This window comes from Lichenostomus cassidix, chromosome 6 (assembly GCF_008360975.1).
Source record: "Lichenostomus cassidix isolate B80296 chromosome 6, HeHo_3.0, whole genome shotgun sequence".
NCBI classification, from domain to species: domain Eukaryota; kingdom Metazoa; phylum Chordata; class Aves; order Passeriformes; family Meliphagidae; genus Lichenostomus; species Lichenostomus cassidix.
In genome coordinates this window covers 19,280,668-19,293,039 of record NC_139487.1, presented here as the reverse complement: position 1 = coordinate 19,293,039, position 12,372 = coordinate 19,280,668, and the positions used below count along the sequence as shown (strand labels likewise).

General features: G+C 41.9%; 1 protein-coding gene across 1 annotated transcript in view; it reads right to left on the bottom strand.

Annotated features, from left to right (window-relative positions):
• The window catches only part of TLL2 (tolloid like 2), an 84,783-nt gene that overhangs the window by 7,038 nt on the left and 65,373 nt on the right, over positions 1-12,372 (bottom strand). Inside the window, exons 12-17 of the mRNA XM_085065453.1 lie at positions 9,707-9,852; positions 8,547-8,742; positions 5,075-5,200; positions 3,182-3,342; positions 1,645-1,825; positions 363-488 (exon numbers count right to left, since the gene is read on the bottom strand). Of these exons, the coding sequence (XP_084921579.1) occupies positions 363-488; positions 1,645-1,825; positions 3,182-3,342; positions 5,075-5,200; positions 8,547-8,742; positions 9,707-9,852 (936 nt within the window). The remainder of the gene's footprint in view (positions 1-362; positions 489-1,644; positions 1,826-3,181; positions 3,343-5,074; positions 5,201-8,546; positions 8,743-9,706; positions 9,853-12,372) is intronic.

Genomic DNA, 12,372 nt, shown 5'->3' with positions numbered 1-12,372 from the left:
CACATAGCAGGGGTAGGGGTCTAGGAACAAAGGTAATTTTGGCATCACCAAGTGGTCAGATCAGCCCATCCTTTCTCTTCTGACTCAAGCACAATAATTATATGAAGCAGCAGTGACCCATAGATGCTCCTTTTGCTACTCCCACTTCTTGTCCCCACCCTGTCCATCCCCTGGGGACATTTAGAGAGCAAGACTAGGGAATGGTCCCTTTTCTAGGCAGTTTTTCAGCTAGCTGGGGCTTTTTCAGTGCCCTTGCCTGGTACACAGCACAAACTTCCTTCCAACACAGGGCAAGAAGTACCCTGAACCAAACCGTGTTTGAAGTACCGTGGCTTTCCCAAGGGCAGGAGTGGGGACTTTACCTTCTTTACAGTCATGGCCATTTTCATGCAGCATGAAGCCATTTCTGCACTGGCACACATAGCTCCCAAAGGTGTTGATACATTCGTGCTGGCAACCACCGTTGTCTTTGGAGCATTCGTCCTTGTCTGGGTAGGATCAAACCAACAAACACTGAGTTGACAGTGACACAGGCTACCACAGCCACCAGCTGAGAGCCCAATGCCCAGGCTGGCAGACAGCAGTGAAAACCTCCAAGCTCTACTGCTGGATTAGTCCAGTCAGCTTTTTAGCCCAGATATGGTTCTCTTCAATTGCCTTTCATTTCATAAAATGTATCACAAATGTGATTTATTTTATAATGTAAGTGTATTGGTTAAAGACTCCTGTCTGAAAAAAACTTACAGCAGCATCTCATTCTTTTAAAATAGAGTCCGGGAAAAGCATCACACGAATTCACTACTGTAGGTAAAGACCTACTTTATATTTTCAAATTTTTGTGTGCTCAGATGAGCCTCCATTTCTAAATAGCTCTGTCTGAGCACAAACAGCCAGATGGTGAAGATCTAAGGTATGAGCTGCTCCCTGAAGCTGAAATAGGCCCCAATGGATTTTCGCTCCTTTCTCCTCACTCCCAAACATATTTCTAGATGAATCACACCCACTTCATCCTTTCTCCTGTTAGATTTAATAAATCAAACCCTTAGCCCTGATTCTTCTCTGGACCTGTGTTAATTCAAGGCCATTTTGCCTGACCATTATCCTCAAAAGCATTAATACTCCAAGGTCTCTGCTGAAAAGATGGAGGAAAAATTGAATTTCTACTTCCAAATGACTCACAGTGAACCTCCAGAGCTGCCTGCCAACAAGGTACATCACTGACACAAAGGACAGAGAACAGAGGGTGACAGAGAACTTTCACTAGTACACACTGCTTTGATGGGAATGATTGCTATATAGAATGCTTCTGGAAATTTTCTGAATCTTCTAGTTTCAGAGGAAGAAGCTTTCCTTTAACACTCTAGGGACAGAAATAACTTTGAGGATTAGGTTCCATATCGCTTCCTGCTATGGAAGGACTGGAGGCATTGATGTAACTCATGCCTCTTGCTGACGCCACACTATGAAACTGGACCATACACTGCACTGAGAACCCAAGATGAAGGTGACACAGCACAGAGCAACCATGTTTTTAGATGTAATGAACCATGTCAGGCTCTGACAGGAGGTTGAAGAAAGTTCAGCAAAACCAAGAGGTTCGGTCAGAGGAGACAGCTAGGCAAGTGAAAGGATACAGTCACATACCAGAGAAGTAGTGAGCTTTAAAGCCTTTCTTGGAGACTGTATTGTCTGATTTGAACTCCAGCCTCATGTTGTTGCCATACGATGTGATTACTTCAGGCTTCTCTGAGCCGCAGAATTTGCCATGTAGCTTGGAATCAGAAGCCAGCTCACTGCGAACCTCAACATAGTCATATTTACAGACCTGCCAAGAGAGGAAGAGATTTCTCAGCTCTGTGAACTTGGAACAGAACATTTCAGAGGAGAAGGACAGAGGTTTCACTGAGAAGGAACTGAAACAGCTTTGTACTCAAACACACTCCTAACTTGCCAAAAATCTCCTGTCAGTTTTCTCACCCCTTCGCTTGCTGCCCTGACCTTAAAGCACCAATGAGGTTTTCAGAACAGCACAGGTTCCAACGAATTTTGCTGAAGTAATTATTCCCACCTTATCCAAGAACCTGACAGTGCTGAATGAACTTCATCAGCCTACTGAATTAAAGAAGTACCACTGCTTCCATTTCCAACAGGGAAATTGAGACCTGAAAGCTTTGTTGAAACTCCACCCTGCATGGCAGAGAACAGTCTCTTCTAGTGGTTATTTCATTTATCCTTGAAGAACTTGACTTCATTGTTAATTTCCAATTACTTTCCTGCCTGGGGAGGTGGGGGATGTGACACCCATTAGGGATGGAAAATACCTACAGTTATGCAAAACTAATAGAGAAAGGAAGCCCATTGTGCTGGTTTTGGCTTGGGTAGATTTAATTTTCTTCACAGTGACTGGTACTGGGCTGTGTTTTGGATTTGTGCTGAAAAAGAGTTGAAAATATCAAGACGTTTTTGTTATTGCTGAGCAGCACTTGCACAGAGTCAAAGGCATTTTTGGTTCTTGTACTGTTCCACCAGTGAGGAGGCTGGGGGTGCACAGGGAGCTGGGAGGGAACATGGCCAGGACAGCTGATCCTAACTAACCAAAGGGATATTGCATACCACGGGACATCATACTCAGTATATAAAGTAAGGGGAAGAAGAGGGAAGAATAAGGAAGGGGAGACATTCAGAGTGACACTGTTTGTCTTCCCAGGTAACCATTACGTGTGATGGAGCCCTGCTCTCCTGGGGATGGCTGAATATCTGCCTGCCTATGGGAAGTCGTGAATGAATTCCTAATTTTTCTTTGCTTGAACACATGGCTTTTACTTTATCTTCTAAACTGTCTTTTTCTCAATGAGTTTCTCTCACTTTTAGCCTTCTGATGCTCTCCCCCATTCCACTGGGGGAAAGTGAGCGAGCAGTTCTGTGGTGCTTAGTTGCCAGAATAGGTTAAGCCATTGCACCCACTTACAACAGAACAGCTTTAATTCTTCCACTCTACAGATAAAGCAGATCCAGACTTCAAGAACAGTCACTCTTATTGGCATAATTGTAGCGAGGGTGGGAAAACAACCAGAAGCTCCACCAGTATGACAGAGTCTCCTCTTCCTTGTACCCCAAGGATTTATCCAGCTCTGAGTTAGCCAATAGTCCCACCTCTGAGATGCAGGGACTGGTTACGTACATCATTGCCTTCCAGCTCAAACACTTCGAACTGCAGAGAGATCCGGTACTGGGCTGGAGCTACCACCTGCCAGACGCAGTTTTTGTTAGTAGGATATTCCTTGGGCCATCCAGGGCTAGTAATGGTCCCATTGAGCTTGGTGATGAAGCCCCCACAGGCAGCTGGAGAGGCAATAAATGAACACAAGTTTTACTTGGTTCCATTCAGACACACAGATTGGGCCACAGTGTTAACTAGCAAATGAACTAGATCCTGGTTGGTGGCATATTTCAAATCCCAGCCTCCAGAACAGACTTAAAATGCTGGGAAGTGTGAAGAAGACAGAAACTTCACCTGCTGCAAATCACCAGTCAAACACACCCAGTGAGGCACACCCTGAGAGCCACAATGTAAGACTAGTTTCCTTTTTAATTTCTATCCTTGGGCTTACTGCAAATCAGTTGACTTGACATGCACAACACAGTTGCAAAGGTCAGCTTGGTAAATTCACCTACACTCAGTGCTACATACCTCACTATTGCAATTTTATCAGTAATGGAATAAATTACAAGATAATGGAATCACAGTGAAGCCACTCCTGTCAACTCTTCAGTGGTTTATTACACGTGGACTGCATCTTCTCTAGGGAAAATTGAAGACGAAGTCAAGACTTAGCTTTATTATGCCATTTCTGTTAAAAATTTGGGACATCTCAGCTTCATCCTCTTGTGGGAAGGCAGGGCTGTTACCTCAAAGGAGTCCACCTTGATTTGCTGCAAAATTCTATTTGCAGCTAAGCAATTTTTTCTATTTTTTCTTGTTGTTTCATGAGAGTAATGAGATATGGCCACATCTTCAAAACCCACAGGGACGAAAGCTTTCTATTTGTTCTCAGCATCATTTTGCATTAAGAGGACTAACCCAAGGGAACAGCTTAAATATAAATGGAGTAGAAAGCAAGTGGTTTTGGAATAAAAAAACCAATTCACTCTGACGTATATTGCTACAATGTCAAAGACTATCCTTTCTGTTTTGCTCACAAATGAAGTTTAAACTAGGAGGTTAAGAGTGAAGTTCAGAAAAAAACCTGCCAAGTTGTAGCAACTGGCTGGCTCAAAATTGCAAGAAATTACTTTAAAAAAACAGAAAAACCTCCCAAAAGCCTTTTTCACACACCTGACTCTGCCATCACCAAGTCGGTAGCACTCTTACCCAAACAGTTTGATAAAAGTAGAAGTCAGGGCAAACCAGGTGACATTGAGAACACCATTGACAGCTTGTGGAGCTCCCTACAGGTCCCTGCAGGCAGAGCTTTGAGACAAGAACAATGGATGGATTCTCAGCACACCAACAGGTGGATTGTTGGCAGAAGCAACACTTGTTGCATAAGATTAACTGTCTAGAAAGCTGACACAAACAGCTTCTATTATAGACATGGGTTTTTTTCCTCCATAACAGAGGAAGGGAGGAAAATTCTCTTCGGTATGGAGAAAGTCTATTTTGCATGCAGACAAAATGTTGATATTTTATTATATTAAGTAAATTCCTTTTTGAAAAACAAATAAATTCAGCATGAGATTTAAATACTTGTCGGCCACTCAATGGTTAGGTTGTAATGCCTACTTCCCTTATGCACTGCGGGAGATCTAGTCTGAACAGCAATCTCTGGCCATGAAGGACAACTGGTCTTAGGGATGTTTATCAGCATAGAATCAGAGTATTTTCAGTTTTTTAACCAAAACTTGTTTTGCAATGGAAGATGTTAATTTAAAAAAAAAAAATTCAGTTGGGGGAAAATAAAGTGAAATAAAGAGGATGAAGAGGTAGGGAAAACCACTTCCAAGACTGTTCAACTTCATTATTAGCTGTAGTACACATCCTACAGTCAGATGCCTCAATCTGTAGGTTACTTACCTTCACAGCTCTTTTTATCAGCTGTCAACTCATAACCAGGCTCACAGGTGCATTTGTAGCTACCCAGTGTGTTCTCACAGTGCTGCTCACACCCACCATTGTCGGGCAGAGAACATTCATCCATCTCTGTCAGGAGAAAACCAGAGCAAGTCACACTTTCCCTATCACCCAAACACCCTGATATTCCTCATGCAACCGTTCTGGGCAGAAGGAACAGATCACTGACTGCTGAGCCAAGACTGTGGAGCAGGCACTGCAGCAAAGCTCACGAGTGCTGAAACAGTCCTAACACCAGAACCATAAAGAACTGCCATGACTGCTACTAGTCAACAGCATTTTTTCTATACATGAGCAGGAAAACATGGTCTCCTGTAAAGACTTTACTGCCTTTTCTTCTCATATGCCCTATTTTTGGCCTTGCTTTGTTTGTTTTAAATGCCTCACACTCTTGAGTAACTTGAGCTCGTAACTTGAGGAACTTGAGGAAGTAACTTGAGGAACCAATCCATTATGGCACACACAGTAATGGAGCCAAGGGAGCTCATGTCCCATGGAACAGGGTGTGGCAAAGGAGCTGGGAGGACATGCAAGTAGTTCTACCTTTTCACAGGCACATGAAGTCTTCCTGCCCTAGACTTTGAAGTCAGGTTTTTCAATCACATCTCAACAACCTGAACTGACATTTTAATATAAAGACAGCCACTGGCTTCTTACCCTGACCCTGATTCCACATGCATCCCTTAACAGATGATTTTATTAACATGGCTGTGGTGGGTTGGCCTCAGCTAGCAGCCAAACTCCTGCCCAGCTGTTGGTTCACTCCCTGCCCCCCTACTCCCATGGAGTAAGGAAGAAAACAGGAAGAATAAGATCAAGAAAGTTCTGGGTTCAGACAGACAAATTATCCACCAATTGCTGTTCTGAGCCAAACAGACTCAGTTTTGGGGAATACAGATTAATTTATTGCTAATTAATATAAATATTTGAGTGCTGATTAGGTACTGGGAAACAAAAACTGAAAACAAGTATGTTAAAACATTTACACAAAACACCTTTCTGCTTCCATTTCCTATCTCAACTTCACTCCACGCTCCTCTTCCCCTGCCTTTTACCCCTACAAGTTACACTCAGCCCCTTCAGAAAAGCTACAGGTGTGCAAAGGCAGGAGGGGATGGGGAGCCACAAGCAGTACGTGACCCTGCTGCTCCTCCTCATTCTTCCCCCCTGTTCCAGCTAGGTGAACTAACAGTTCAACCATATACAAAATAGGCTTCAGTGATACAAACAATTTGTTACCAAAATGAAGATAACAAACAAGAATAATCCTGGAGATATTCCATGAGATATACCTGATTGGGGGGACATGAGGTAATTGCTCTCCCTATCTTCCTGGCATTGCATCTTGGCTGTGACCAATGGCTTACCCTCTCTAAGGTGACTGCAGGTTTGTTTTCTCTGACAAGTTAGACATTACCACTGCATGTGGTAATGCATGTTCTCACAAAGCACAGCACCCAATTCCATCCTTAACTCTGATTTTTCTAGGTTAAGTTATTTTCTCTCAATGTTGTAAGACATTTAATTGAAGCCCTAGTAGTTTCATCATTCACTAAGGCAAAGCTTACCACTGCTCAATCAGCTATGGCTGGCAGTCTGAGGAGTGCCTGCAGAGACATCTACTTTGTTCCCTTTGTTCATGAAGTGTCTGGTAGTCACAATCCTGCTGTATATGGAGGTAGAGGCTGCAGGTTTAAGATCCCAGCTTGAAACTCCTCATGTAGCCTACAAGTATGTCTACCCAGCTTCTGCAAACAGACATCAGCTCTGCCCACAATGCAAGCTGGCTAGAAATTGTGCAGCTACGACTCCTGTGACACTTGGTTCCTAGCAAAAACACTTTGCTCCTCAGCTGAATTTACTGGCACGGACTTAAAAACACCCTAACCATCCGGAAGCTACGTGGTTTCTGGTTCAAATAGGAGAAATCTGAGCAGACACTGAAAGAACAAGTTGGCCAGCAAAAACTCCACAGAAAATACCTTTGTCTCCAACTGTACTAGTGCACATGGTTACACATTTTTACATTAAAAAAAAAAAAAAACAAAACAAACCCAAATTTATTTCTGACTATCTGTATCACAAAGAAAGCACCCCAGGTTCAGGTGTATAATTTTCTTCCCCTTCAAACTTGTAGGTGAACCTCAGATTTTAGAGAATCCATGCTGCGTCTCCATATAGTGCTAATCTCTGAAAGAAGCACTGTCACAGTCAGCCTGCACTGTTCACTCCTGAAAGAAGCCAAAATGCCTTTAGGAAGAAGTAATCTCTGTGCCTTCATGGAACCTGAGAAATTTAAACAAGCAAGTCTAGGTACTGTGAGAGCTGCCCAGGGACTGAAATTAAACATCACAGTATTTGCCAGTGATCTTGCAATCACCCTTTGTCACAGTCCATTAAGACCTCTCAAATTCACAGGCCAATATAATCCATGAATTTTTTTTTTTTTTGCACAAGTGCATGGTTTAAGAATTATGGGTTATAGATTAAGAAATTTTATGGTTTGAATGGTGAGTAAGTGAATTCATGGGATACACTAGACTGAGCAAAGGGGATTGTGCCCTGACATGTTTGTTTGGTTTAAGTCTTAAGTTCATTAAATAAAGTTTAATTCACAGAGTACATTGTCCTGAAAATCTGAGAAATCTAAATGGACCATGACCCACTTAACATGAGACAAAAGTTAAGGTAGAAATAAATAAAGAACTTATGCAATCCAAATATTGGCATTGCAACTATGATTTCTGCACAACTGTCACTGAACCTAAGACAAACACGATTATCTGGCCCCCAGCAGCTCCACAGGTGTTTTCCCAAGCAGTTAGGTATCTTGTTCTTGCCTCTATCAAGTCACCAGGTTGCTAGTAAAGGACCATGTCTAGGGTACAGCTCTTAAAAAAAGAAAAAAAATCTTGATCTTACTCACACTTCCTGAAGAGAATCCCAGTTTAGGAACACATCTGTCTCCTAAAGGACTCAGGTTTTTTTTTCTGGGACTTTATCTGCATTCAGATTTACCCTGTCTCCAGAGGTTTCTTTTGGAATAGAACTTAAGCAGAAAGCTGTTTTTAACACTCCTTTTGCAGTATTAGTACCTTCTTTGAAAATGTCAATGTCCTCTAGAATAGCTAAATGGAGGTGACATTCTGTCCAGCTGTGGAACATCTGTACTGACATCAGCCCAGTAGAGTTGCTTTCTGTCCTAATTAGGGAGGTGATGTTCCTGCCTCAGCATCAACCCCTTCTACACTGTGAAAACAATTTGTATTTAAATCTGATATGTGCATTAGTACAAACAAATCTAACAGCTCTTAAGTACAAGTAGATAGATTGATAATTGGTTATTTGTGGATGGCATTAGCTTAAGGGATGAATTGTCCCCAGTTTTGACTATGAGAGGTACTAAACCACATACCTTTAAAGAAATTTGCTGCAAAGCCTGCTTTATTGATGGTTGCATCAGATGCAAACTTCATCCACACTTTGTTTGAACTAGATTTGATGTCTTCTGGCTTCTCGTAGCCACAGAAGTGGCCGATGAGTGGGCTCTGCTCAGTGAGGCCATCGCGGATCTCCAGGTAGTCATAAGAGCACGAGTCGTGCCATTCAATCTGCAATAGGAAAAGCGTGTGCCCGGACCTCATCACTGAGAGTTCTTCCAGCCACGCTAGCAACACAGTTAGACTTTGGCCACAGAGCAGCTCCCCAAACAACTGGCTACAGCTAAGCACTTGCTGTGGCTGCCACTGCGCTCTCCTGCAGTTCAAATTGCATTCAAGCCTAGGCACACCTCAGCTCTGCTGCTACCTGATGGCTATCCTGTGGTGAAACCTGGTCCCTGACTATCTACAAACTGCTTTTGCATGAGAAGCTGTAAGAAACAGAGCAGAACAGCTAGAAACAAAAAGGTTCAAGGAAGAGCTGTGGGCAGGTAGTGGTGTCAGCCCTTTACAGGACAAGCATGGTGATTGCACACAAGCCACAGCAGCTCATGGGATAGATGGGATTTATGCACCAACCAAGGTCCTGTCCACTCCTGTCTGTGACTTAACATCTGTAATCAGAGACTGGTCACCAGCATGTAGCTAAGAGTGTAAGACATCCTTTAATCAGTAGAAGAAAACTTTGTGAGCTCTTCACAGTCTGTCTGCCATCTGGGAATACAACGTTTCTTTGGGGAGTCACATTCTGCAACCTGACAAATCCCAGTGACACCAACAAGAGTTTTTTGCCTGGATTGTGACCATTTACTTCCATTTGAACAGAGTGAAATTTTAAGGACTCAAAAGCCCCTATTTAACACTATCAACAATTGGAGTCCCTTCTAATCCTTTTTGTCTAGAGTAATACTTTTTGAAAACTCGGCATATTTTAAACTTGGCTTCAAAATCTCTGAGCAAATGCCTAGTCAGGATACTGTAATGGTACTACTAGTACCTAGTAATGGTACTCTGAAATAGTAAAATTATTATTATTATTATTATTATTATTATTTACACCATTTTCTTCTTCATTTTAAAGGGTCTATAGAGGCAAAATAATATCTGTAACAAATTATACAATGATATTTCTCACCTCAAAGGCTTGGAATGTGATTCCTATGTGAAAACCCTCAGAAACTGTGATCTTCCAGATGCACTCTTTGGAAGGTCTGTAGTCATCTGGGTAATTAGGAGATTGGATCTGGCCTGCATCTTTGTGTATTTCTCCACCACAAATAGCTTCATAAAAAAGAAACAGCAAAACCATGAGATTGCAGGTTTCTCTGTAGGTAAAGCCTGCTCCATACACACCTTTCTCATCAAATCTGTATCAGTATCACTTGCTATACACAGGCAAAACACAAGTCATGGAAGTTTTTACAAATCTAACATTTTGTCTTAGTAACAGTGTCTCCTGTCTTGCTGTGCTAATGTCCTCAGAAGGTGAGCTCACTGAGACAGAGAACTTCTATAAATTTGTCTTATTAATACTCCTGTTCACCTTCCTATCTGCTTGAAACCTGCTACCAGCACTAAGAACCAGGAAAAGTTGCGGAGGGAGGGATGGGGGAAGTTGCAAATCTAATCCAGCCACACGATGGCAATATTAACAAGCACGAGTTGAGCTGTTCACCACCAGACCATCAGGCTGACTGCTGCGCCAGAAAAATTAAGTTTTGGTGCCAAATGTAAGAATAAGTTTAAATACTAAAATAGATAATTGAATTAAAATCTAGTTTAAAGCAAAACTAGTAAAGATCTTGAAGACAACAGCAGTTCAGCAAAATTGTCTGCAAGACTGTGTAAGAAATGAAAGCATGATCACAGGCTAAAACCTGTGTTACCCCACGATGCACGACGCACATGTCTACAAAACACATTAATGTTGTGGCTGTGCTTACAGTCAAGGAAACAAAAAGCACCAGCAGAAAGTACAAGAGAGATGGTACTGCAATGACACCTTCCAGATATCAACCATTCTCACCCTTGGCTCCTCCCCACAAGGCATTGCATTAGCAATTCAGATATGGGTCGCCCTGTAGTGTTCTGCAAATTGTTTTCATTGGGTAACACTGTCTTGGTTTGGCATTGTAAGCTGCTAATGTAACCAAGTTAAAAGCACTGTTTCATTAGTGCAGAGCTAACCTGTTTCTTACACAATCAGTGCTAGAGCACCACCAAAAAGTTGCACCCAAAAATTCAGCTGCAGAGCATGATTTAGATTGCAATTTGAGTTCATATATTCAGAGCTACAAGTAGTGCTTGAGAAAATCTCTGAAAGACCTGTTAAAGAACTCTCTCCCACCTAACAGAAAGAGGACTAGAAAAGCAGAGAACTGGTTTTTTTTTTTTAAGAGCCATAAAACTGACCACCAACAAATAATATTTTCTGTATCCACTGCAGAAGTTCACACTGACATGCAGCTTAGTGTCAACTATACTTGGAAGAGCCTCACTGCAAAAGGGAAAGAACATCTGCTGGTAGAGCCTGAGAAGACAATAATGATGGCAAATTCAGGGCTGTCAGCAGTGCTGCAGGGCAAAACCACCAACATCTTCCCATATTAAATCTCATGGAAGAAAGGAAACAGAACAACAGAACTAAGAGGACATGTTCACTGCATTAACTGTCATTTAGTATCAAGTAATTCTACCATCATGTGACAACATGCTTCTACCTCTTTCCTCCCATCTTCTGAAAATTTTAGGGCCAAGACTTGGAGGAATCCAAATCCAAAAATCAGTCCTCACCCACAGTTTCCAGGAAAGTTCAGATGCATAAGAATTCACATGCACTGTCACTACAGCAGAAGACAAAGCAGTGCTAAATGTGAGGGAGGAGTTCAAAAGAAAAAGAGAAAGGTTTTGGACAAAAATTGATAGAAAATTAAAAATTTACAGGAAATCCCTCCTGGAAATAAAAACTACCTTTATTGCCTAAGCACAGAAATCACAAAACAGCTGAGCAAGCTACCTGACATAGGGAAAAAGAAACAAGCCATTATCAGGGCTTGCTTTAGAAGGAAATAGGGATTAAAGAAGATTTTTGGAAAATCTCCTATTTCATCAAATAAATTATGGAGACAGATGTAGATAATCTCACTACCTGCTGCTCTGACAAGAGGAGGCTGAGACCAGAAAGGAAGTGTGCAATGGGCTATCACTGTGTCTGTAGTACAAGCTGGTTTACACAGTCATACTCTGTGCTTTCTCTCAGGCATAGCCATGGATTTCATAGCCTTCCAATGGGAAATTTCTTGTAGGAAAGGGCTGCATAAAAAGCCAGTCTTGAAGAGGCAGCAAAATACAAACTTGGAGTTTGTTTGACCACTAGAGGGACATTCTACCTTCAGTTGCTCTACTCAAAAGTCAAGTAAAGCAACTACTGCTCGTATTTACTGAACCTTTAGGGATCATCTATTAATCAACAGGAAATATGGGGAATGGTCAAGGGAAAAGAAAGCCACTCTGACAAGTGACTTTGGAATGTAGCCAATGTAAATTTTTTTTTTCTTCCAATACCATTTGGCAATATGAATGATGATGCCACACACACTAATTTGATCACTTCTAATTCCAGCAAACTACCATAAAGAGGAAGTTACAAACCACATGGTCCAGGCAACAGCTGCTTTTCAAGAGAGATGTTAAAAAAACCAAACATCAGGCAAGCTACCTCTGTCTCTGAGGCAACAATTCCTGCAGAAACCAGATATTTCTCCCGTGAAACAGATTTGTTAGCCCCAAACTGCTGTGAAA